This window comes from Sturnus vulgaris, chromosome 3 (assembly GCF_052056855.1).
Source record: "Sturnus vulgaris isolate bStuVul1 chromosome 3, bStuVul1.hap1, whole genome shotgun sequence".
Classification (NCBI taxonomy): Eukaryota; Metazoa; Chordata; class Aves; order Passeriformes; family Sturnidae; genus Sturnus; species Sturnus vulgaris.
The window spans coordinates 114,744,440-114,766,793 of NC_142245.1; the positions used below are offsets into that span (position 1 = coordinate 114,744,440).

The window sequence follows — 22,354 nt, forward strand, 5'->3', positions numbered from 1 at the left end:
TGTGTCCTTAGAGGTGTGTGTGAAGGGGCACCTGCGTGTACCTCTGTGCTCACCCACGTGTGATGTCAGTGCATACCTGTGCTCCATGTATGTGTCCATGCAGATCCCTGTCCGGTCACACCCCCGTGTCCATTCACACCCCAGTGTCCGGTCACACCCCAGTGTCCATTCACACCCAGTGTCCGGTCACACCCCAGTGTCCATTCACACCCAGTGTCCATTCACATCCCAGTGTCCAGTCACACCCCAGTGTCCATTCACACCCAGTGTCCGGTCACACCCCAGTGTCCATTCACACCCAGTGTCCGGTCACACCCCAGTGTCCATTCACACCCCAGTGTCCGGTCACATCCCAGTGTCCATTCACACCCCAGTGTCCATTCACACCCCAGTGTCCGGTCACACCCCAGTGTCCGGTCACACCCCCGTGTCCATTCACACCCAGTGTCCATTCACACCCAGTGTCCATTCACATCCCAGTGTCCAGTCACACCCCAGTGTCCGGTCACACCCCAGTGTCCATTCACACCCCAGTGTCCGGTCACACCCCAGTGTCCGGTCGCACCCCAGTGTCCATTCGCACCCCAGTGTCCGGTCACACCCCAGTGTCCATTCGCACCCCAGTGTCCATTCGCACCCCAGTGTCCATTCACACCCAGTGTCCGGTCACACCCCAGTGTCCGGTCACACCCCAGTGTCCATTGATTCCCAGTGTCCGGTCACACCCCAGTGTCCATTCGCACCCCAGTGTCCATTCGCACCCCAGTGTCCATTCGCACCCCAGTGTCCATTCGCACCCCAACATCCATTCACACCCCAGTGTCCGGTCACACCCCAGTGTCCGGTCACACCCCAGTGTCCGGTCACACCCCAGTGTCCATTCGCACCCCAGTGTCCATTCGCACCCCAACATCCATTCACACCCCAGTGTCCGGTCAAACCCCAGTGTCCATTCACACCCCAGTGTCCATTCACACCCCAGTGTCCATTCACACCCCAGTGTCCGGTCACACCCCAGTGTCCATTCGCACCCCAGTGTCCATTCACACCCCAGTGTCCGGTCACACCCCACTGTCCGGTCACACCTCTGGGATCGCTGCCGGCGCGGAGCCCAGCGAGGGGCGTGGTCAAGGTCGGAGGGGCGTGGTCAGGACAGTGGAGGGGCGTGGCCGTCTCGCTGTGAGGGAGGGGCGTGACCGAGAGGAGCAGCCGCCCCAGAGCCGCTGCGGCCGTTGCCGAGGCGCCAGCCAATGGGAGGGCGCGTTGCTGGGAGGTGGCAGCCAATGGCCGCGCGCGTTGCTGTTGCCGGGCGGCCCGTACCGGCCGTCCCGCGGCCGTCCCGGGGCGATGCCGGTCCCGGCTCTGCCGGGCCATGGAGATCCGCTGCGGGGGTCTCCTCTTCAGCTCCCGCTTCGACTCAGGGAACCTGGCGCACGTAGAACAGGTGCGGCCTACGGAGCCGGGGGGCGGCCCCGCCGCCCGCGCCAACGCTCTCCCCGCCGCCGACTACGAGTTCAACGTATGGACGCGGCCCGACTGCGCCCACACTGAGTATGAGAACGGCAACAGGTACTGGCGGGCGGGGGAACCGGGAAGGGGCGACTGGTACCGTGCGGAGGGGCTGGGATCCAGATGGATTCCCCCGGGAGAGGTTCTGGCGGAGCCCCGGGAGTGGTTGGTGCGGTGTGGGGCTGGGGCTGGGGAAGCCGGTGGTGTCGGAGATGCCTTGGGGAGGGGGCTTGGGGGTGTCTGTGCCCTCCGCGGGGGGTCTGACAGGCTCTGGCGGGACTGGGTGGTACCGGGTAGGGGTGGGTGCCTCGGGAAGAGGGAGCGGTGGGGCTGGAGGTCTGAGGAAAGGGGCTGGGGGAGGCAGCGGGGTCAGAGGTGCTCAGGGAGTGGGATCAGGGTGTCTGGTTCCGTCCCCCGGCAGGGCTCTGACAGACCCTGTGGGGCCGAGTGGGTGGAAGAGACACCGGAGAGCTCGGGGACCCCCGGGCAGGGGCTGAGCCGGTGCCGCTCCACTCTGCTCCAGGTCCTGGTTCTACTTCAGCGTGCGGGGGGGGGCCCCGGGGAAGCTGATCAAGCTGCACATCCTGAACATGAACAAGCAGAGCCGGCTGTACGCGCAGGGCATGACCCCCTTCGTGCGCACCCTGCCCGTGCGCCCGCGCTGGGAGCGCATCCGGCAGCGGCCCAGCTTCCAGGTGAGAGCCTGGAGTGCTCCCCGTGCCATAGGTGGGTGGGGGGCAGGCAGGCACGGACCCTGTGCTCGGGGTAAGGCCAGCTCTAGGGGCACAGCCGCCCTTGGCTGCCTGCCCTGGCATCTCCAAGGGAGGGATAGGAGCAGCAACAGCTGCTATGACATGGGGATAGCCAAGGGCCAGTGGCCACGGGCACCCCCAATGCCTGGTGGGGGCCAGAGGAGAGCAGCAGGGGCTGTGCTAGGCTGGCTGTGCCCCTGAGCCCGTGCCCAGCCCTCTGCATGTCCGTGGCAGGTGGTGGAGACGCAGTTCGTGCTGTCCTTCGTGCACCGCTTCCTGGAGCACCGCGGGGCCACCACCTACTTTGCCTTCTGTTATCCCTTCTCCTACACGGAGTGCCAGGACATGCTGGCACAGCTGGATGGCCGCTTCCAGGACTGCAGGCATATGTCCCCCAGCAGGTGTGCCCCCACTTCCTCCTTCCTGGCTTTTGTCCCACCTTCCTAGCCCTCACACCTTTCCTGGTCTGTGCCTGCTTGGGTTTTTTGCCCTGGGGAAGCTCTGTCTGCAGCAGGAGGGTTTCTGTCCTCCCCAGAGCTGTCTAGCCCATGCTTCTCTGTGCCCTAACTCTGCACAAGCAGTGGCAGCAGCTTGCTCTGAGCTACCCACGGGGTTCCAGAGGATCCCTTATTGTTCTGGAGCCCAGTCCCTCCTGCCAGAATGGGTTATCTCCCTGGTGGGATGAATCCCTCAGTGCCCTGTCCCTCCTGCTGGGATGCATTATCTCCCTGATGGCATGACCTGACCTTCTGTGCCTGGTCTGTCTGTGCACAAGCTGATCCCCCACAGCTGGGGGGGTTGGGCAGTGCAAACTCAGCCCTGGGCCCCCCTCCTTACCCTGCAGGAACAGCTGCTCGTGTTCCCAGCAGGCTCTGAGGGGATCTAGCAGCAAACAGCCCAGATGTGGGGGTGGTCCTGGGGGGCTGGGGCTGCTCAGCTGCCGGGATGCAGAGCTCAGGCTGTGAGTACAAGCAGCATTCCCAACCCAGCTGGGAGCCCCTTTGCTCCTGGGGCTGGCTGAGGTCCCTTCTCACCCCACAGCCCCCTCGACTCGGTCTACTACCACCGGGAGCTGCTCTGCCACTCTCTGGACAAGCTGCGTGTGGACCTGCTGACCATCACCTCCTGCCATGGCATGCAGGAGAAGCGGGAGCCCCGGCTGGACAAGCTTTTCCCAGACACCAGCACACCCCGGCCTCGCTGCTTCACTGGAAAGAGGGTGCGAGACCACACCAGCGTCGGGGCTGGGCCAGGGATGGGGGGCCAGCAGCCCCCCGTGGTGGCATCTTACTGCAGCTCTCATGTCTGTGCCCAGAATGGCACCACGCCCCAAGGGCTGGAGCATTTGGGCAGAGTTTGTAGAGCAAAGTCTGTGAGACCCTGTGCTATTGCAGTATCCTGGAGCAGGCAGGACACCCCCCTCACCCCGTCCATTTGTCCCCAGGTGTTTTTCCTCAGCAGCAGAGTCCACCCAGGAGAAACCCCCTCGAGCTTTGTCTTCAACGGCTTCCTGGACTTCATCCTGCGGGAGGAGGATCCCCGTGCCCAAATGCTGCGGAGGATGTTTGTCTTCAAGCTCATCCCCATGCTGAACCCCGACGGGGTGGCACGGGGCCACTACCGGTGAGTGCAGGGCCTGCCCAGGCTCTCCTGGCTGCCAGCCTGCTCTGTGTTTCATGGAATCATTGGGTTGGAAAAGCCCTCTGAGACCACGGAGTCCAACTGTTCCCCCCAAAAAAAGAAGCAGAAATCATTTATTTGAATAGTGGTTGACATATGTGAGCAAAAGGTGAGTGTCCTTCACTTTTAGGTGTAGATATGGAAAAGGCTGTGAGTTTGCTGAAGAAGGGATCTCAGAAAATTGATTCTAGGATTTTTGTAAAATTTCTAAAAATTGTAGAATCCTGGATTCACTTGGGTTGGAAAAGCCCTGTGAGCCCATCGAGCCCAACCATCCCCAGCACTGCCAGGGCCACCACTGCCCCATGTCCCCAAGTGCCACATCCACAGGGATTTAAATCCTCCAGGGATGGGGACTCCACCCCTGCCCTGGGCAGCTGTGCCAGGACTGGGTAGTCCTTTCCACGAAGAAAGTGTTCCCAGTATCCAACCTAAACCTTCCCTGGTTCAACTGGAGGCCATGCCCTCTGGTCCTGTCCATTGTTCTCTGGGAGCAGAACCCAGCCCTCCCGCATGGCTCCATCCTCCTGTCAGGGAGTTGCAGGGAGTGACAAGGTCCCCCCTGAGCCTCCTTTTCTCCAGGCTGAGCCCCTTTCCCAGCTCCTTCAGCCTCTCCTGAGGCTCCAGCCCCTGCCTAGCTCTGTTCCTTCTCTGGGGAGGATCGTGCAGGGCTCTGCCACGCTGTGCAGTGTCAGTGCTCTGGCAGCTTTTGGCCAGGACGGAGCCCAAAGCCCTCGGCGTTCCAAGGCGAGCTCAGCTCTGCTGAAGGTGCTCACGTGTCTGCTCTCTCCCCGCAGCACTGACTCCCGTGGGGTGAACCTGAACCGGCAGTACCTGCACCCCGACGCCGAGCTGCACCCCGCGGTGTACGGGGCCAAAGCCGTCCTGCTCTACCACCACATCCACAGCCGTGTCCTGCCAGGCTCTCCGGACTGGAGGACGTTTGTCTCCCCGCTCAGCACCAGCTCACTGAGCATAACATCTCCCAACTGTCCCGTCCCAGCCGTGGAGGGCACGTTATCAGAGCTGGACAAAACCAACAACCTCCGCAACTCCCCCGGCACCTGGCGTGCCAGCACCCACTCGTGCCTGGCCCAGGATGCCCAGCTGTCAGACAGCACAGAGCGAGCCAGCTGGATCCTGCCATCGAGCCACAGCACCGAGCACTGTGAGGAGGGGCCGTGGGCGCCTCCCCCAGCCCCCGTCCCCAAAGCTGCTGAGCCCCCAGAGCCCATTGCACCCCGGGACAGTGGCCTGGCTTACTACGTGGACCTGCACGGCCACGCGTCCAAGCGCGGCTGCTTCATGTACGGCAACAGCTTCAGCGACGAGAACGACCAGGTGAGGGCGCAGCCAAAATCCAGGGCTGCTGTGGCTGCTGGGACACTCCTGCTGCTCTGCCTGCTACTCACAGACCCCAGTGTACCCGCTGCTCGGAGAGGGGCGTGGAATCCTTATCACAGTCACTTCCTTTTCCTCCTCCTTTCCTTCCTTCCTTCTCTTTTCCTTCCTTCCTTCTCCTTTCTTCTTCTTTCTCCTCTCTCCCTTCCCCCAGCCTGGTGACCAGGGCAGGAGGAGGTCTCAGATTGCCCCTGGGAGCTGGAGTGGGCCAGCAGGGTGTCCTCCCATCTGGCTATCAGGAGAGCCCATCAGGAGTTGGGCAGGGGGTGGGCAGCATGCCCTGGGCACAGCTGGAGCTTGTGAGACCCTGGAACTGTGGGCAGAGCAGGCCCTGGTGCAACCCTTGCACTGGAGCAAGATGAGCAGCCAAGGGTCACCCCTGTTGCTCCCTGCACTCTGCAGGTGGAGAACATGCTGTTCCCCAAACTCATCTCCCTGAACTCGCCTCACTTTGACTTCATGGGCTGTAACTTCTCGGAGAAGAACATGTACGCGCGGGACAAGCGGGACGGGCAGTCCAAGGAGGGCAGCGGGCGCGTGGCTGTCTACAAGGCCCTGGGCATCATCCACAGGTAGGGCAGCACCGGGGCCATCCTGGTGGCACCAAGTGCTTGTGCTGGGCGGGGGGTGTTGGACAAATGGGAGCCAGTTCCGTGGGACAGACATGTCCCATGTGGCCCCAGGGTGGGTCAGCAGAGGCTGGGCCTGGTTGTGCCCTGGCTGCTGCTGTGTTCCTGAGACACAGGCTCAACCAGGCTCCTTTCCTTCCTCTTCCTCCCCATCTCTCCTGCAGCTGCTCTGGCCTCTTCTCCCTGCTCTTGCACAGCTTTCTGAGGGGAATTATCCTCTTTCCTCTCTATATTGAGCTGTAATTAAATCGAGTTGCAGTGAGCACAGCATCCCCATGGCTGTGTGTGAGATTTCAGCCTCAGCCCATCAGTGATCCTGTGATCCACCCCTCTCCCACGTGGGGCAGGATATTCCTGGCCTGTTCCTGTGCTAGGAACATACCATGGGGTGAGGTAAACAGACTGGAGGTTCTCTCTGTTTCCTCAGCGCTTGTTGTCTGCTCAGCTACTGCTTCCTGCCCAGCACTAGTCCAGCCCCACAGGAACAAACACACACGTGGGCTTTGGGCTTGGGTCACTGGGGTACTTTGCTCTGTGACTGACCTGAAGCAGCCTAGGTTGTTGATCCAACAGCGACATCCCAAAAAGTGCTGGGAATGCTCACAGTGCACGTGTGGTCCCTCAGGCAGAATGGAACAGAGCTGCTCAGGTTTTCTGCTGTGCTGGCCCTGCAGCTGTCTCTGGACAGTGGGACAGATGATCTTCCAGAGGTGACCAAGAGGTCACCTCACAGGAACCTTGCCACTTTGGGTGCCACCCTCAGGGCCCCAGACATCCATCCCGAATTCCCATCATGGTGATCTCTGGTACATCCATGCATCCTCACACAGGGAATGGGCCATTCCTGCTATCAGAGGATGCTGTCCTCAAAATCCTGTCACTTAGTCTGCACTTCTGTGTCCTTTGGAGCAGGACCCCCTTCCTGGTGCCAAATGGGACAATGGGACCCCCTTTCCGGTGCCCTGAACCTGCTGAAGTGGCTCTCCCAGGGGAATAATGTGGGATAACCGCAGCCCTACTGTGGGTTTGTGGGGTAACAGGGGCTCCCTCGTGCCCCACAGCTACACCCTGGAGTGCAATTACAACACGGGGCGCTCTGTGAACAGCATCCCTGGGGCCTGCCATGACAACGGGCGTGCCAGCCCCCCGCCACCGCCCGCCTTCCCCTCCCGGTACACCGTGGAGCTCTTCGAGCAGGTACAGGGCCCAGGGGAGCCTGCGTGGGGAATGAGACCCGGAGAGTGGGCTGGGGTTTGGGGCTGGGTTTCTTTCCTCCACTTGCTTTGCTGTCCCAAGCTCTAGGGAGCTGCCCCTCTCCCCATTGCCCCCATTCCCTGGTATTCTCCCTTCCTGGAATCCCCAATTTCCGGTGCCCTCATTTTCCCTCATGCCCTCCCCTTCTGGTGGCTTCCTTTCCCTGTGACCCCCTCACTACTGCTCCTCTCCCCAGTGCCCCCCACTGTATCCTTCCTTCTCTGTGTCCCCCTTTCTGCCCCCATGCTTCCCCTCCTCCCTGCTCCTTGTGCCCTCTCACGCTCAGCCGTGCACCTTTCTCCTGTGCCCCGCACTGTTCCCGCTCTGCTCGTGCCGCCCTCACCTGTGCCCTGTCCCGGGCAGGTGGGTCGGGCGGTGGCAGTGGCAGCTCTGGACATGGCCGACTGCAACCCCTGGCCGCGGATCGTGCTGTCGGAGCACACCTGCCTGGGCAACCTGCGCGCCTGGATGCTGAAATACGTGCGGGGGCTGCGCGGCACCGGCGGGGGCCCGCGGAGGAGAGGAGGTGCCAGGACCCCCCCCAGGAGCTCCACGTAAGGGCCGGCTGGGGCGAGCGTGGGAGCTGCAGGATAACGGCACTTAGAGATGATAAATGTCCCCAAGTGAGTCACCTGCCAGGGTCACCTGCCCTGGCCCTAGCCCTTCCAAGCTCCGGGAACTGCAGTTGTCAGTCCCTCTGCTCCGAGCCATGGGCAGAGAAGGGCAGAGAGTGAACTGGTTGGGATTTGCCTGCCCCAGTAATCTGGGAGGTCTCTCCTGTGTCACCTCCAGCACCGGACTGGTGTGGGAGAGGCAGAGGGAGCTGGGAGGCTCAGCCTGAAGAAGAGGAAGCTCAGGGTTCCTCTCCACAGCTCCCTGACAGCAGGGTGGAGGCAGGTGGGGGTTGGGCTCTGCTCCCAGGGAACGAGGGACAGGACCAGAGGGAACATTTGTGCCAGGGGGAGTTCAGGTTGGATATTGGGAGCAATTTCTTCATGGAAGGGGCTGTCCAGCACAGGGCAGGGGTGGAGTCCCCATCCGTGGAGGGATTTAAAAACCGTGTGGATGTGGCACTTGGGGCTGTGGGTTAGTGGTGGCCTGGGCTGGGGATGGTTGGACGCGATGGTGTCTAAGACCTTTTCCAAACTCAGCAGTTCCATGATTTGGGACTGGGAGTGAGGGAACCCTGAGGCAACGCTGCTGGGACAGCAATGTACGACGCAGGGCACTGGGGCTGCAGCTCTCGGGGACAGTCATGGTGACATCCTTGTCCCCAGCTATTCACCAGCTCCCGAGGACAAGTCCAGGGCTCTGCCAGGGGTGGTGCCGCAGCTGCTCAGCACTCAGTGCTGGGCTGTGATGGTGGGTGGAGGGTGCAGAGGGGAGACCCCTCACCGTGCTGGGCTGACCCCCATCTCTCCCGCCTCCAGTGGGCTGCCCACCTCGGCCTCTGACAACGCACTGGCCCGTGCTAGGAGCTTCAGCAACGGCACCAGTGGGAGCGGGGGCAGCCAGCAGGACTCCCCCCGGATCCGAGCCTCCCCCAGCTTCACCTTTGGCAGCCCCAGGCCTCCGGCTGTGGCCGTGGCCCAGAGCCCCCTGAGTGGCAGCAGCACCCCGGCTCTGGGCAGAGGTAAGCCAGGCTGGGGCCCCCTTGCACGCCTGCTGCGGCGCCTGTCCAGCTGCTGGGCAGGACCACAGCCCTGAGGGAGGCCAGCACCGGCGTGTCCTGGGCTCGGACACAGTGACCGTGGGTTTGTGTGGAACAGGGAGTGTGAGGGGCCCCCGTCCCCACAGGAGGGTCCTGAGCGGGGTCAGGGCTGACACTGCACTGCAACACCTGCAGTTTTACAGCCCTGCTCCTGTTGAGCTCCTGCTCCACAGCACTTCAGCCCTGGCTGGGCAGGAGCCGCTGTTGCTCCACTGGGATGTGGAGGACCCTGAGCACTGGCGCTGCAGGGAGATGCCCCCTTCCATTGCTGGGGCCAAAGGGCTTCTGTGGAAGCCAGCACAGAACACCTTTGCTCAACTTCCCACTGTTTCCAAGCATTCCTGAGGCCAGCAGGGACACACCAAAGTGCCTTTCCCCTCATTAGGCACTAGCTGGGCAACAGTGGGTTGTGACCTGTGGTTGTGGTGAGGTGAGCTGGCAGGGGTCATCAGGGGATTTCCAGCATGCAGAGTCCCCTCTGGTGGGGGCTGATGTGCTGCAGTGGGGTGCCAAAGTCAGGCGAAACCCTGGCTATGCCCCCTATGCTAGCATTGCCAGTGTGGGGCAGGGCCAGCGGCAGCCGTGCAGCCCTGTGCTCCCATCCACTGTGGGCGTCTGCCTTGGGGACACCGTGCTCCAAAGCCTCCCAGTGCCCAGGGCTGGGGGGTAGGTGCCTGGGTGTGCCTGAAGCTGTGCTTGTGTTGACCTCTGCATTCCTCTGGTATCTGTCGTGTTGTCCTCGGGGTTTGCTGCCCAGCCCTCTGTCGTGACTGTGTCTTGTCTGCCATGAGAACATGGTGGGGAGGAAATAAAAGGCTGATGTTCTCATGGGCACGTTGTTCCGTCTGTTCCTTTGGCCTGGCCCATCTGGAGCGAGCCCTGGCCCCATCCCTGGCTGCAGGGACTGGGGACACATGGGGGCGTGAGCAGGAACAGACCGCGTGAGCCAGTGGGGCAGAGCCTGGTCCATGGTGTCCCCAGGACCCATTTGGTGGGGTCTCCTGCCTCCCTGGCCCGTGGTCCCCGCTGGCACGGCCTCTTCCAGCAGCGTGAGTACTGCCTGGCACTGGGACCAGGACCCAGCTCTTCCTCCCCTGCCCTGGCATCAGCTTGACCTGCTTCCTGCCTGGCCGCTCCAGACCTCCCTGCTCCAGCTGCTCTCCCACCACCTCCTCCCACCGCTCTCCACCTACGAGGGGCCCAGCACTGTCAGCACTACTGTATCTGCACGGGGACCAGGGCCCAGGGTTGCTCTGACCCCTGGCTGGTGCCCTCACACTGGCTGTGCCACCCCAGCCTCTGCCCTCCCCAAGCAGTGGGGAAGGAGCTGAGTGCACTTGGAGGCGTGACAGGGATGGCACAGTGTGAAGACCCTGGTCTTGTCCCACCCTCCCCCTTCTTCCTCATGTCCTGCTCCAGCCTGGCCACACCCTGGGGACCTGTGCTCATGCTAGGGTGAGGGGGGTCTCTGCCAGACCCCCAGTGACACCCTCAGTTGCCGTTGGCCTTTGCTGGCTGAGGTTGGCCCCCAGGTTGTGCTGTTTTAGTGCAGGTGAAGCCAGCTGCCACTTGCCAGGACCTCCATTGGCAGCAGGGGCTGTGGCCCATCTTGCCCAGCAGAGGCTCCTGCTTGCAGGGTCCCATTTGCTGCGGGGTCTGGCCCTGGCTTCATCCCAGTGAGCATCCACCTCACTTCTTCAGTGGGACGGGGAGAAAACTGGGTTGGGATAGACTTCAACCAGGTGAGCAGAAACTGGGAGCAAAACTGAGGCAACTCAGGTGCAGCCAGGCCCCCAAACACCTCCCTCTTCTCCCCCAGCTCCCCTGGCTGAGTGGATGCCCCATGCTCCAGGACATACCCTGGTTCAGAGGGCATGGCTGTGTTCCCAGCTCCTCACTCCTGGCTAAGCCTGGCCAGCATGGTCACACCAGTGCCACGGCAGAAACTTGGCTGGAGCTGGGGCTAATGATGTGCAGAAGCACACAGCACAGCTGGGGCAGAGCCCGTTGCACTGGCAGCACAAGCTGGGATTGAGCTCTGTGCCAGCCACTCCCAGGGTGACCCCTCGGTGTTGGTCTGTGCAGAGGGGCCTGGCCCTGGCAAAGCTGGCAGGGAGGGGCACTCACTGCAGGGTACTGTATCACTAGGCTGTGCCAGTGTGTGCCAGGATGGGCAGCTGGTGACTGCACCATGGCACTGAGCCCCTCGCCAACACGGGCTGAGCTGTATCTCCTCTGTCACACAGGGACTCTGCCCAAGGGCACCCAGGCATCGCTGAGCACTGGCCAGGGACCACGGGAGGCCCAGCGAGGCGTGGGAGAGCTCCAGGATATGGCACCTCTGCAGGTATCAGAGGCACCAGCAGGGAGGGGACCTGGGGGTGCAGCAAGGCCTGTGCCCAGGGAAGGGGCTGCCCCATGGCTCTGCTGGGTAGGCCCTTTGGGGGGGACGTGTCTGGGGGGCTGCCGTAAAGACTGGGAGCCCCCCCACCTGTGGACAGATATTTCTGTCCCACATATCTTTCCCCAAGACATGGGGAAACCCCAGGGATAAAGAGCTGGCACTGATCCTCTTGCCCCCTCTCCCACAGGTTCTCCCAATGAAGTTGAATGCCCGGAGAGCCCCAGAAAGGCCTGGGTAGGTGCTGCTGCCAGCTGTGGTGTGGGGTCATCTCAGAGCCCTTGCCAACAGTGAGGAAGTGGGAGCCCAGAGCAAAGCTCCTGCCAGGCAGGGAGAGCTGGGTGACTAGACACCCCCACGCAGGGGGCTGTGGGGCACGAGAGGAGCTGGGGCCGCTGGGAGCACTGTGCCCCACTGACACCGGTCTCTGTCCCACAGGGCTCTGCATGGACGCCCCCGTGCCCCCCGCGAGGGTGCTGAGCACCGAGGGACCGTTCCTGTGCTGGGGCAGAGGCCTGTACCCCCAGCTACAGCCCCGCCGTACCGGGGAGCTGCGGCGCAGGCAGGGGTCTACCGGCCTTGCTCCGCCCCGTGGCGGCAGCACCTGGACAAGGGCACTGTCCTTGTGGACCCCCTGTCCCTGCCCACGCCGCTGTCCTCCACCACAGCAGCCGAACACCGATCCCACCTTACCCAGCTCCTGCCTACAACTCCTCTCTTCCTGCGCTGAGCCCCCGCCCGGCCCTGCTGAGGGACTCCCGTGCTCCCACCCCAACCCCGCTCCTCCCCGCGGGCCCGGAGGAGGGGCTCGGCCCGACGGGGAGTTTATGACGCCACACGGTTTTGTCGTGTATCATCGTGTTTCTGTTAAAGCTGGTTTGGAAGAAGCTCGGCCTCGCGCCTCTCGGGGCCCCGCCGAGGCACCGTGGGGCAGCGCCGCGGGAGGGAGCGAGGGGCGGCGGCAGCGGCGCCGCTGCGGGGCCATCGCGGTGCGGGGCTTCACCGGGGCTCCCTCACTCCTGCTTCTTGGGGTTGTTGACGGCCACATAATGGTAGAGGACGACGAGGAGGAAGAGCGAGACGCCCAGCATGTTGGCGAAGATGGCGAGCTGCACGTCCGTGATCATCCTGCCGGGGAGGGAGAAACACACACGGTAGCATCCTGCAGGGACCTGCGGAGGGCCCCGCCGCCGGCAGGACCGGCTGAAGGGTCCCTCCCACCCCTGCGGCACGGCGCGGCTCCCGCTCCTGCCTCATTCCCCCGGTGCCCCGTGACTCCCGTTCTTGCCTGTTTCCCCCGGTGCCCCGGCTCCCGCTCCGGGCCCGCCGCTCCGACACGTCTCCCTGCGCGCACCACTTCCGGCCGCTGGGCACGCCGGGAGTCGCCTGGCCCCCGGCGGTGACGTCACGCAACCGAGCCCCGGCCAAGCGGCGGGCCTGTGGCTGCGGTGACGTCACAGCGCCCAGCCCGCTGCTGATGACGTCACTACCATGGGCGGGGCCATCCCGCCCTGGGAACGCCCCTGGCGCTCCGCCCCCTGGCGGCGGCCGCCGGTTCCTTCTCCATACAAGGCGCGGCGCGAGGGCGGGGCGGGGCCGAGCGGCCCCGGGGCGGCCGCAGCTAATTAGTGCTAATGACACTAGTGACAGCTCCTTACAGCTGATGACAGCGGCCGACGCCGCGGGCTTTTAGCGGGACGGGCTACACTGGGCTGTGCTGAGACGTACTGGGAGGTGCTGGGCTGGGGTGTATGCAGGGGAGTATACTGGAATGTGCTGGGGTGTGTTGGGATGGATTGATGATCTCCAGTCGAGAGGTTCCAGCAGCGAGTCCCCCCGGGGTCCTGCCCCATCCCTGTGCCCCCCACTGTTCCCCACGCTCGGCCGCAGAGCCCCAGCAGGGTCTGGAGTTCCCTGGGACGCGGCAAAGCCACGGCCCCCATGGCCCCCCACAGCTATCCACAGTCTCTGAGAGCCCAGAGGAGGTGACACCATCCCGCCTTGGGAACGGCCACGGCTGGCACCTGGCCAAGCCCACCCCCGGGCCCCTCAGCTCCGCGTCCCCTTCCCCGGTGTCTCCCTCCCCCGCATCCCCCTTCCCCCATGTCCCTTCACCCGCCCCCTCCCCCCTCCAGCTGCCGCCAGCTGTTTGTGTTTAACCCACACTCGCGGCTCCCCGAGGGCGGGGGGTTCCCGCTCCCTGACGTCACCGTGGGGCCGGGGCCAAGGCGTGATGTCACCGTGAGGCCGTGACGTCACTGCATGGTCCGGGGAAGCCATGGCATCACCGTGGGCTCAGGGCCACGGCGGCCCAGGGTGGCCGCGGTGTGACCGCTGGCGCTCCAGTGCCCCGCAGTGTCCCCAGCACGGTGTCAGGGTGGGGCTGGGGGCGCAGGACAGCGCCCGGCTCGGTGCTGGCACCGGGACGTGTCACCAGGCACAGAAAGGGGCACGGGCAGCAGGGACGTGGCACTGCTGGATGTGGCGCTGGTGCTGGGACCTGTCGCTGCTGTGCCCAGCGCGAGGGCACCGTGCGAAGCCGGTGCCGGACCTGGTGCTGGTGGCGGAGCGGTGGCCGTGGGGGAGCGATGGCCGTGGCGTGCCGGTGCCGCAGCGGTAGCCCCGGCCGCCTCGCTGGCCGCCCGCGCCCTGGCCCCCTGCCCGGCCTCTCTGGCTACCCCAGCCCCGGCCCGGCCTAACGAGGAGCAGATGTGGCGGCGGCGGGGCCGGCGGGGGCCGCGGTGCCCGGCTCGGCTGGGGCGGGGGCCGCTGCGGGCAGGAAGCGGGGGGCCCCGGGGACCCCGCCGGCGGGCAGCGGCGGCGGGGCGGCTCTGGTGGCGAGGGGCTGGCCGAGAGGCGGCCGGGGGGAGGGCAGAGCCGAGCCGAGCCGTTCCGAGCCGCCCAGAGCCGCGGAGCCGCGACGGGACACCACATGCGGTCCTGAGCAGCGCCGGACCAGGCTGACCGAGCCGAGCGGAGCCGCCCCAGCCCAGCATGGCACCCTGGCTCTGGCCGTGCCTTCTGGCCGCACAGGCCCTGGCCGCCAACTTTCCCCCCCGGTATAGCCTCTACACCGGCGGGGCCGCCCCGCTCGCCCCCGGCCCGGCCGCGGCCCACAGCGGTGCCCGGGCCGCCAGCCGGCACAGGTAGGAGCCCAGAGCACCGGGACGCAGCGGGGACACGGGCTGCAGCCCCCACCCCGATGCCACGGGAACCCCGGCGCCGGGCAGGCACCGGCACGTGCCACGTCCAGGCCGGGGGGCGGCGGGAGGGGTCCCCTGAGCGGGGGCGTCACCCCCGGGCCCGGCACGGGTGGGCAGTGGGCGCACGTGGAGGGTCGCGGCCGCCGGTGCAGCGGGGCCGAGGATTCCGGGCCGGTCCTTCCCCGGCATCCACGCGTGGGTCAGCGCTGCCGGAGAGGGGGAGAGGGGCCCGGACCTGCCTTCTCCCTATCCCCGTCCTGTCCCGTACCGTGGGCAGCGTGGGGCCGTGGGGCAGCACGTGTCCGTGGGTCGGGACGTTGCGGGGGCGCAGGGCTGGGGGCGGCCCCACGCTGGATTGGGGTCACAACAAATTCACCGCGGACACATCTGCGCTGCAGCAGCACGGCCGCAGGGCCGGAGCTGCCCCGGCCCCACGGTGGCCCCGGGGGGATGGCAGGACCTGGCCGCAGCGTGGGGTCCCTGGGGAGGGGCACGGACACGGTGCAGCCTTTACCTGCGGCTCTGGGGGCTCAGCGGGGACTCTCCACGGGTTGGGCTGTGCCGCGCTCCATCCCCGCGGCTCGGGGAGCAAGGGGGTGTCCCCACACCTCGCCCTTTCAGGGGAGCTCTGGTCCCATCCCACGCCTGGGATGGGAACAGCCCCGGTGGGGGACGGTGAGACCCCAGGGCAGCCCGGGGGTCCCAGGGCCTCGCGGGTGCAGGGCTGGGATGGGGGGGGGGGGGGGGGGGGAGAAGAAGGGGGCCGTTGGTCGGCGCAGGAATTCCCGGCGGCCCCCGGGGAGGAGCTGGAATCCAGCCGGGGCCTGAGGGGAACCAGCCGGGCTGACGGGAACCGGCCGCCGCACCGGGGCCCCGCGGCGGGGACCCAGGGCCGAGGGCCGCTCCCCGGGGGGCTGCTCAGTGGGACTGGGGGGCCCGAGCGGGGCCCGGGCTCCGGGTCCGGACCATATAAGGCTGCGACGGGGTCCCTGCAGCGGGGCCAGCCTGGAGTCCCACGCGGGGGGGCTGGGGTCCCCACAGCCTGTGGCGCTGGGCTGGGCACCCAGCGTGTGGCTGCCCCATCTGCTCCTGCCCCAGCGGCACAGGGAGGGCGGGGAACACGGGGTCAGTGATGGGGCAGCATCCTGGGCCAGGCAGCGCAGGATGCGCAGCACGGTATGATGGGGTGTGGGCACCCTGCGCCTGGCAGAGCCCCATCCCTGCAGGGCTCCCGGGGGCAGCCGCATGGCTGGGGGCTGCAGCCGTTTCTGCAGGGTCGCCAGGCAAGGTTGAGAGGCTGTGGTGGGGCGAGATCCGGCCCATTAACCCGCTGCACTGGGCCATGACGGTGCTACCGGTGGGGCTGGTTGGGCAAGCACAGGAGTACGCCGGGGGATCCGGGGTGTGGCCAGAGGGGCCGGAGTGCGCTGGGGGATGCGGGGTGTGCCTGGGGAGCTGGCGGGTGTCAGAGACACCCATGGGACCGGGGGTGTTGCTGTGTCTCTGACGGAGTGATACCTGGTGTGTGACGGGATGCTGTGCATGGTGTGTGCCGGGACAATGCCTGCTGCGGGCTGGAGTGATGCTAGGTCCATCTTAGGGCAGTGCCAGTGGCTGCTCTGTGCCGGGATGATGCCTGGTGTATGCCAGGAGAACGCGCAGTGTGTGCCCAGATGATGCCCAGCGTGTGCCATGCTCGGTCCAGGCAGGACAATGCCTGGTGTGTGCTGAGGTGATGTCCCGTGCCAGCGCATCCCGGGTGTGTGCCATGAGCCCTTCCCTCCGGCAGGAACTGGTGTGCCTACGTGGTGACACGCAGCGTGAGCTGTGTGGTGGAGGATGGCGTCGAGAGCTTCATCAAGCCGGACTATCAGCCCTGCGCCTGGGGGCAGCTCCAGTGCCCCCGTGTCCTGGCGTGAGTGGGGTCGGGATGGGGCTGGAGGGTTCTGGAGGGGTTCGGGGCACAAACCGGGTTTCTGGGGGGGCCAGCACAAAGCCAGGGCGAGCTGCGGCCGCACCGCCGCCACTGGTGTTTACCCACCCTGGGGTCATGTTTACTTTTGCGCAAGAGTCAGTGACCTCACTGTAGTGCCGGAGAGTGACCGGCCACTGTCCCCCCCAATCACGTGCAGCCAAAACCCTGGGGCACCGCGCAGCTCTCTGGACCAGTGCTGGGGTGACATTGGTGTCGGGGTGACGCTGGTGACAGGGTGACAGGGCTGGACAAGGGCAGCTCCCCAGCCGCCAGCCATTGAGCAGGACAGCGGCGCTGCTGGGTCAGGCTGCCGCCTGTGCTGGCTTTGGTTCTCTGGGGCAGCCCCACGCCCCTCCTGGCATCCCCCAGCCCTCATCCTCCGCCTGCAGGTACCGCAGCTTCCTGCGGCCCCGCTACAAGGTGTCCCAGCGAACGGTGTCGGAGCTGGCCTGGCGCTGCTGCCAGGGATACTCGGGTCCGGACTGCAGCGAGGGGCCTTCTCCAGCATCCCCACAGCCCACCGGCCGTCCCCCGCCCCGGCCCGGCCGCCCCACACTCTCTGGCTTCGGCAACCCCCTCAGTGGCCTGGGGGGTGAAGGTAGTGCTGGGGCGGGGGATGTGCTGGATGATGCTGGTGGGGGAATGCGTTGTGTCGGTGACCGTGACCGTGACCCTGGGGGTGCACGGCAGGCGGCGGAGACACGGAGAAGGTGCGACGGCTGGAGGAGCAGGTGCGGCGGCTGAGCGAGCAGCTGGAGGAGCTGCGGGCCGGGCAGGAGCCGCCCCGGGCGGCTGTGGAGGGGCAGCCCGGGGGCGAGCAGCCGGCTGACGCGGCCGCCCCCGCCGAAGTGCGGGAGGCGCTGAGCCACCTTCAGCGGCGCCTGGAGGAGCTGGAGACCCGCCTGCGGCGCACCGAGGGCGGCCGGGACGGCCCGGGGGGCCCGGGGGGCCCGGGGACGGCGGCGCTGTACGAGCTGGAGCAGAGGCTGCAGGAGCTGTGCGCTGCGTGCACCACCGGCACCGAGGGGCTGCGGCGGCAGGCGGCCGAGGACCGGGAGCGAATGCGGGCGCTGGAGAAGCTGGTGGGCTCGGTGGACCAGCGCAACAGGGATGCAGTGGAGTCGGTGCAGCGGCACATCAGCAGCCTGAGCAGCCGCCTGGCCCCCGCCCCTGCCGCCCCCCCGTCCCCGGACCTGCTCCGTCGCCTGGCCGAGCTAGAGCGGCGGCTGGAGGGGCTGCCGGTGCCGGCAGCGGGGCCGGGGCAGCAGGGACCGGTGCTGGCGCGGCGGCTGGCTGAGCTGGAGGGGCGGCTGAACGCTTCTCGCGCCGGCCCTTGGCTCTCCGAGCCCGAGGGGCGGCCGGGTGGGCTGCCGGGGCGCCTGGCCAACCTCAGCCGGGCGGTGGAGGGGCTGGCGGCGAGCGGGGCACAGCGCGGCGCCCGCCTGGACCAGCTCGAGGAGCTGCTGGCCCGCTGCGGCCACCCGTGCCCAGGGCAGGACGGGGTGCTCGGCCCCCACCCCCGGCAGCCGGAGGACACGGAAGGTCTCTGGGAGGACGGGCTGACCGGGACCCTGGGCGGGCTGCTGGGGGCGCGGGGGGAGGCGCTGGCCGAGGAGCTGGAGCAGCTCCGCAACCGGACAGGGCGGCTGGAGGCGGCTCTGGGGGACCTGAGCGGTGACCCCTGCTCCCGGCCCTGCGCCTCGCCGTCCCCCCGGGAGCCGGAGCAGCTCCCGCCCGGCCCCACAGAGCCAGGGGAGCTGGAGGCACCGCTGGAGGGGTTCGGCATCTTTGGGGGCACGTCCCCCTCGGAGCTGCGGGTGCTGCGGGGGGATTTGACAGCAGCGCTGGTGGCCCTGAGCGGGCTCAATGCCACGGTGGAGGGGCTGCAGGACGCGCTGGAGGAGCAGGACGCCCGGCAGCGCCAGCTGAGCGCCCTCATCGACCGCGTGGTGGCCGAGCTGGACCAGGCAGCGGCAGCGTCGGCAGCGCGACAGGCCGAGAGCGAGGAGCGGCTGGAGGCGCTGGCCAGGGAGCTGTCGCGGGCCGGGGGCTGCCCCGCGGGGCTGGAGCCACGCGTGGCCAAGCTGGAGGGGGTCTGCGAGCAGCTGGAGGCGGTGGCCGGGGGGCTGCGGGGCGTCCGCGAGGGGCTGGGCCGGCACGTAGCCGGGCTTTGGGGCGCCGTGCGGGACCTGAACGCCACGGCCCGCGGCCAGGCCGCCCTGCTGGACAAGGCGCTGGAGCTGCCGACCCGGCTCGGCGCCCTCAACGCCAGCCTGGGGCACCTGCGCGGGGAGCTGCACCGCCTGGCACAGCTGGAGCGACACGGTGCGGGGACACGGGGGGATGTGGGGGGACGTGGGGCATTGCAGGGGGCGTGGGGCTGCGGGGATAGGGGGACTGGGGGGACGGCGGCATGTGGGGCACCGGGGGGCTGCGGGGGGACAGAGCATCCCAGGTCTGTGGGGACATGGGGGCGTGGGGGGGACAGGGGGGCTGCGGGAACGGTGGTGGCAGTGTGGGGACACGGGGATGTGGGGACACGGGGTCACCAGGGAGTGCTGCAGCGGTGTGGGGAGGCAGGGGCTCGGTTGGGTGATGCTGTGCTGTGGGGGCACAAGGCCACAGGAGGATTCCGGATGTGGGGCTGCATGTGTGGGGACAAGGGGACATCTCACATGGGGGCACCAACCAAGGTGGCTCTAACCCCCTCTTCTCTCCAGGCCCCCCTGGCCCCCCTGGACCTGCTGGCCCCATAGGCGAGACAGGCCCTCCTGGCCCCATTGGGCCCCCTGGCAAGGATGGAGAACAGGGTCCCATGGGCCCCCCCGGTAAGGCTCAGCCCCCCCCATGTGCCCCGACCATGCAGGTGTGGCCAGACCCCGTCCGCGGGGGTCTTGCCCCAAGCTGGCCCTGCAGCAGCCCCTCCTCATCTTTCCTGCAGGGCTGCCTGGAGAGAGAGGTAGGGCTGAGGTTTGGGGGGCTTGGGGTGCAGGGAGGGCCATGGAGGGCTGGGGGGGCATGTGGGGAGCTGGGAGGGGCTGCGGGCTGGGGGCTTGCAATGGGAGCAGGGAGCAGTCTGGGCTGGCATGGGGAGGCACTGGGTGGCTGGGGAGCAGGGAGGGACTGGGGACATGGTGGGGACATCTCAAGGAGGGGCACGGACACTGAAGGGGTGAGTGTGGAGGGGTCATGGGGTCAGGGGCTGCAGAGGGTAGCGGGGTGAGGGAAGGGAGCACAGGGGTGCCTCATCCTGTCACCGTGCCCAGGCGAGGTCGGGGAGCCGGGCTCGGTGCCCCGCGTCGCTTTCTCGGCTGCCCTGAGCACGCAGCGCACGGAGCCGGGCACCGTCCCCTTCGACCAGGTACTGCTCAACGACGGCGGTGCCTACGATCCCGAGACAGGTGAGAGCCCACGGCACGACGGGGGTGCTCTGGGGGCTGCGGGGTGGTTTTGGGGTGATGGATGTTGCAGTAGGCGCTGTGGGGGCTGCGGAGTCACAGGGGGAGCGTGATGCCGCGTGTGATGGTGGCCAGGGGTTCTCGGATGGTGTCGTGCCTATCACGGGATGGCCCACCGACCTTGGGGTGCTGCAGGAGATCCGGCCCTGGGGGCGCCAGGGGTCCCTGCAGGTCCCTGATGCCCTGTCGGTGTCGCAGGCACGTTCACAGTGCCGGTGCCCGGGCGGTACCTGGTGAGCGCGGTGCTGACGGGGCACCGGGGCGAGGCGCTGGAGGCCGTCCTGTCCCGCTCCGGCCACGGCATCGCCCGCCTGGACTCGGCCGGCTTCCAGCCCGAGGGGCTGGAGAAGGGGCCCGTGGCCGCGCAGGCCCCCAGCCCCGGTGCCCTTGGCGTCTTCAGCCTCCTGCTGCCGCTGGCGGCCGGCGAGACCCTGTGCGTGGACCTGGTGTCGGGGCGCCTCGCCCACGCCCCCGACGAGCCCCTCACCGTGTTCAGCGCCGCCCTGCTCTACGACTCCGACGAGCCCTAGAGCCGCCGGGTCCCCCGCGGGGGCACAGCCAGGCCGGGGGGTCCCCACGCCCTGCCGGGACCCCCACCCCCAGCCCGTTATTTATCAGCACCCCCCAGCCCTCGCTGTCCCACGGTCACACACTCCTGCCCCACACCGCCCGCCCTGGATGCCCTGGCCTCCCACGCCGCCCCACGGCCCCCGGCCCCCCACTGCCCCCCACAATAAAGATGCGGCACCGGGTTTTGTACCCGTGGCTCCGGGTCCATCCCTCGCCCACGGCGGGACATGGTGGGGAGGGGGCTGGTGGCTGCCGAGTGTCACCCTGGCACCGAACCCCATGGTGGCCTCGGCAGCGTCACCCCTGTGCACAGGAGTGTGGGGGGGTTGGGGTGGGGGTTTTGGGGTGGGGGTTTGGGGATGCCCAGCAGTTTGGGGTGGGGTGGAGGGGGTGTCCAGCTGTTTGAGGTGGAGGTTTGGGGATGTCCAGCTGTTTTGGTTGTGGTGTGACAGGGGTGGACTCAGATTCCAAGGAGACTGGGGGGTGCTGGGACCTGCCAGGTGCTGTGGTCATGTCCTGGTCATGTCCTGGTCATGTCCTGGTCATGTGTGCTAGTGGGGGGCTGGAGCTGGTGGGGGTGACAGGAGGTGGTTCCTGCCCGGGGGGGCCCTATGGGACCACATTGCTGCTGATTCCACCTCTGGGGATGTTTTCACCACAGAGTGGGTAACCCCATTCTTCCAATTCAGGGCTGTTTCCTGGCCTGCCAGGGCACTGGGGGTACTGTGCCCTCCACTGTGCCCTGGAAGGGGTGGGATGGGGGTGGTGGGAGGTCCCAGGGCTGTCGATGGTCGAACAGGCTCCAGGCTGGGTCTGGGGCACTGGCACCTCCTTAGAGATTTAATTGGTTTTGGTCGTAGTTTCTGTGCAGATACTTTGGTGCAGAAAGGTCAGGATTTGGGGCCAGGCAGAGGGGAGTGTCCAGCCCCAGTCTGTGCCCTAACTGTGTGGTGCTCATTAATGGTGAGGTTGGGATTGAGCCTTTTGTCCTCAGGTGCTCTTGACATCTTCAGTGCCATCTTCAGGTGAGCACCAGTGGCACTCTCCGTCTGTCTGTCTGTCTGTACCATTGGGGGGTTGGTGTGGGAGAGGGTCAGAGTGTGGCTGTTCTGTTAGTGCAGCTCCACTGCTGGTGATGTGTAAAAACTGTGTGAGAAAATATCATCAAATCCCAGGATGGTTTCAGTGAAAAGAGACCTTAAATCCCCCCCAGTGCCACCCCTGCCATGGCAGGGACACCTCCCAGTGTGCCAGGAATGTCCAGCCTGGCCTTGGGCACTGCCAGGGATCCAGGGGCAGCCACAGCTGCTCTGGGCACCCTGTGCCAGCCCTGCCCACCCTGCCAGGGAACAATTCCTGCCCAAGATCCCATCCAGCCCTGCCCTGGGGCACTGGCAGCCATTCCCTGTGTCCTGTCCCTCCAGGCCTTGTCCCCAGTCCCTCTCCAGGCCCTTCCAGGGGCTCTGAGCTCTCCCTGGATCCTTCTCCTCTCCAGGTGAGCACCCCCAGCTCTCCCCTGGCTCCAGAGCAGAGGGGCTCCAGCCCTTGGAGCCTCTCTGTGGCCTCCTCTGTTCCCACTTTTAACAGTTTAATTTTAGGGAATCAATGGGATCCCTGCTCACAGCCAGCCAGTCTGGCACTGCACAGCCAGGCTCTCATTCTGTCCTGCTCTGGGGCAGCAAATCCCAGCGTGAGCAGAATCGTTGGGAAATTGTTTCTCTGAGATGGCATTCCCATTGTCAGCAGAAGGTGGAGATCCAGAGCCATGACAGTAATTCTTGGAGAGGAGGGAATTGCAAACTAGGAAGGGC

The 22,354-nt window shown here is 66.5% G+C and overlaps 3 protein-coding genes across 4 annotated transcripts; 2 read left to right on the forward strand and 1 right to left on the reverse strand.

The window, feature by feature from the left end:
* Window positions 1-1,299: 1,299 nt before the first annotated feature.
* Window positions 1,300-12,224, forward strand: AGBL5 (AGBL carboxypeptidase 5). Its single transcript, XM_088162642.1, has 13 exons — window positions 1,300-1,569; window positions 2,033-2,204; window positions 2,496-2,662; window positions 3,303-3,480; window positions 3,706-3,884; window positions 4,739-5,282; window positions 5,745-5,914; window positions 7,033-7,168; window positions 7,589-7,779; window positions 8,656-8,858; window positions 11,183-11,283; window positions 11,528-11,574; window positions 11,776-12,224. Exons 1-13 carry the CDS (start codon window positions 1,373-1,375, stop codon window positions 12,065-12,067), a joined length of 2,577 nt encoding a protein of 858 aa, XP_088018768.1. The 5' UTR covers window positions 1,300-1,372; the 3' UTR covers window positions 12,068-12,224.
* OST4 (oligosaccharyltransferase complex subunit 4, non-catalytic) lies at window positions 12,179-12,820 on the reverse strand. Its single transcript, XM_014888187.2, has 2 exons — window positions 12,626-12,820; window positions 12,179-12,465 (listed from the first exon to the last, which is right to left on the reverse strand). Exon 2 carries the CDS (start codon window positions 12,462-12,464, stop codon window positions 12,351-12,353), a length of 114 nt encoding a protein of 37 aa, XP_014743673.1. The 5' UTR covers window position 12,465; window positions 12,626-12,820; the 3' UTR covers window positions 12,179-12,350.
* Window positions 12,369-20,719, forward strand: EMILIN1 (elastin microfibril interfacer 1). Of its 2 annotated transcripts, none has more exons than XM_088162641.1 (8): window positions 12,369-12,491; window positions 16,330-16,455; window positions 16,905-17,113; window positions 17,206-18,840; window positions 19,236-19,343; window positions 19,457-19,474; window positions 19,782-19,916; window positions 20,172-20,719. In XM_088162641.1, the coding sequence occupies exons 1-8, from the start codon at window positions 12,427-12,429 to the stop codon at window positions 20,501-20,503; spliced, it is 2,628 nt and encodes an 875-aa protein (XP_088018767.1). In that variant the 5' UTR covers window positions 12,369-12,426; the 3' UTR covers window positions 20,504-20,719. The 2 variants fall into 2 exon arrangements, with proteins under 2 accessions (XP_088018767.1, XP_088018766.1); XM_088162640.1 differs by lacking the exon at window positions 12,369-12,491 and adding an exon at window positions 12,957-14,483.
* The last annotated feature ends 1,635 nt before the right edge of the window (window positions 20,720-22,354 follow it).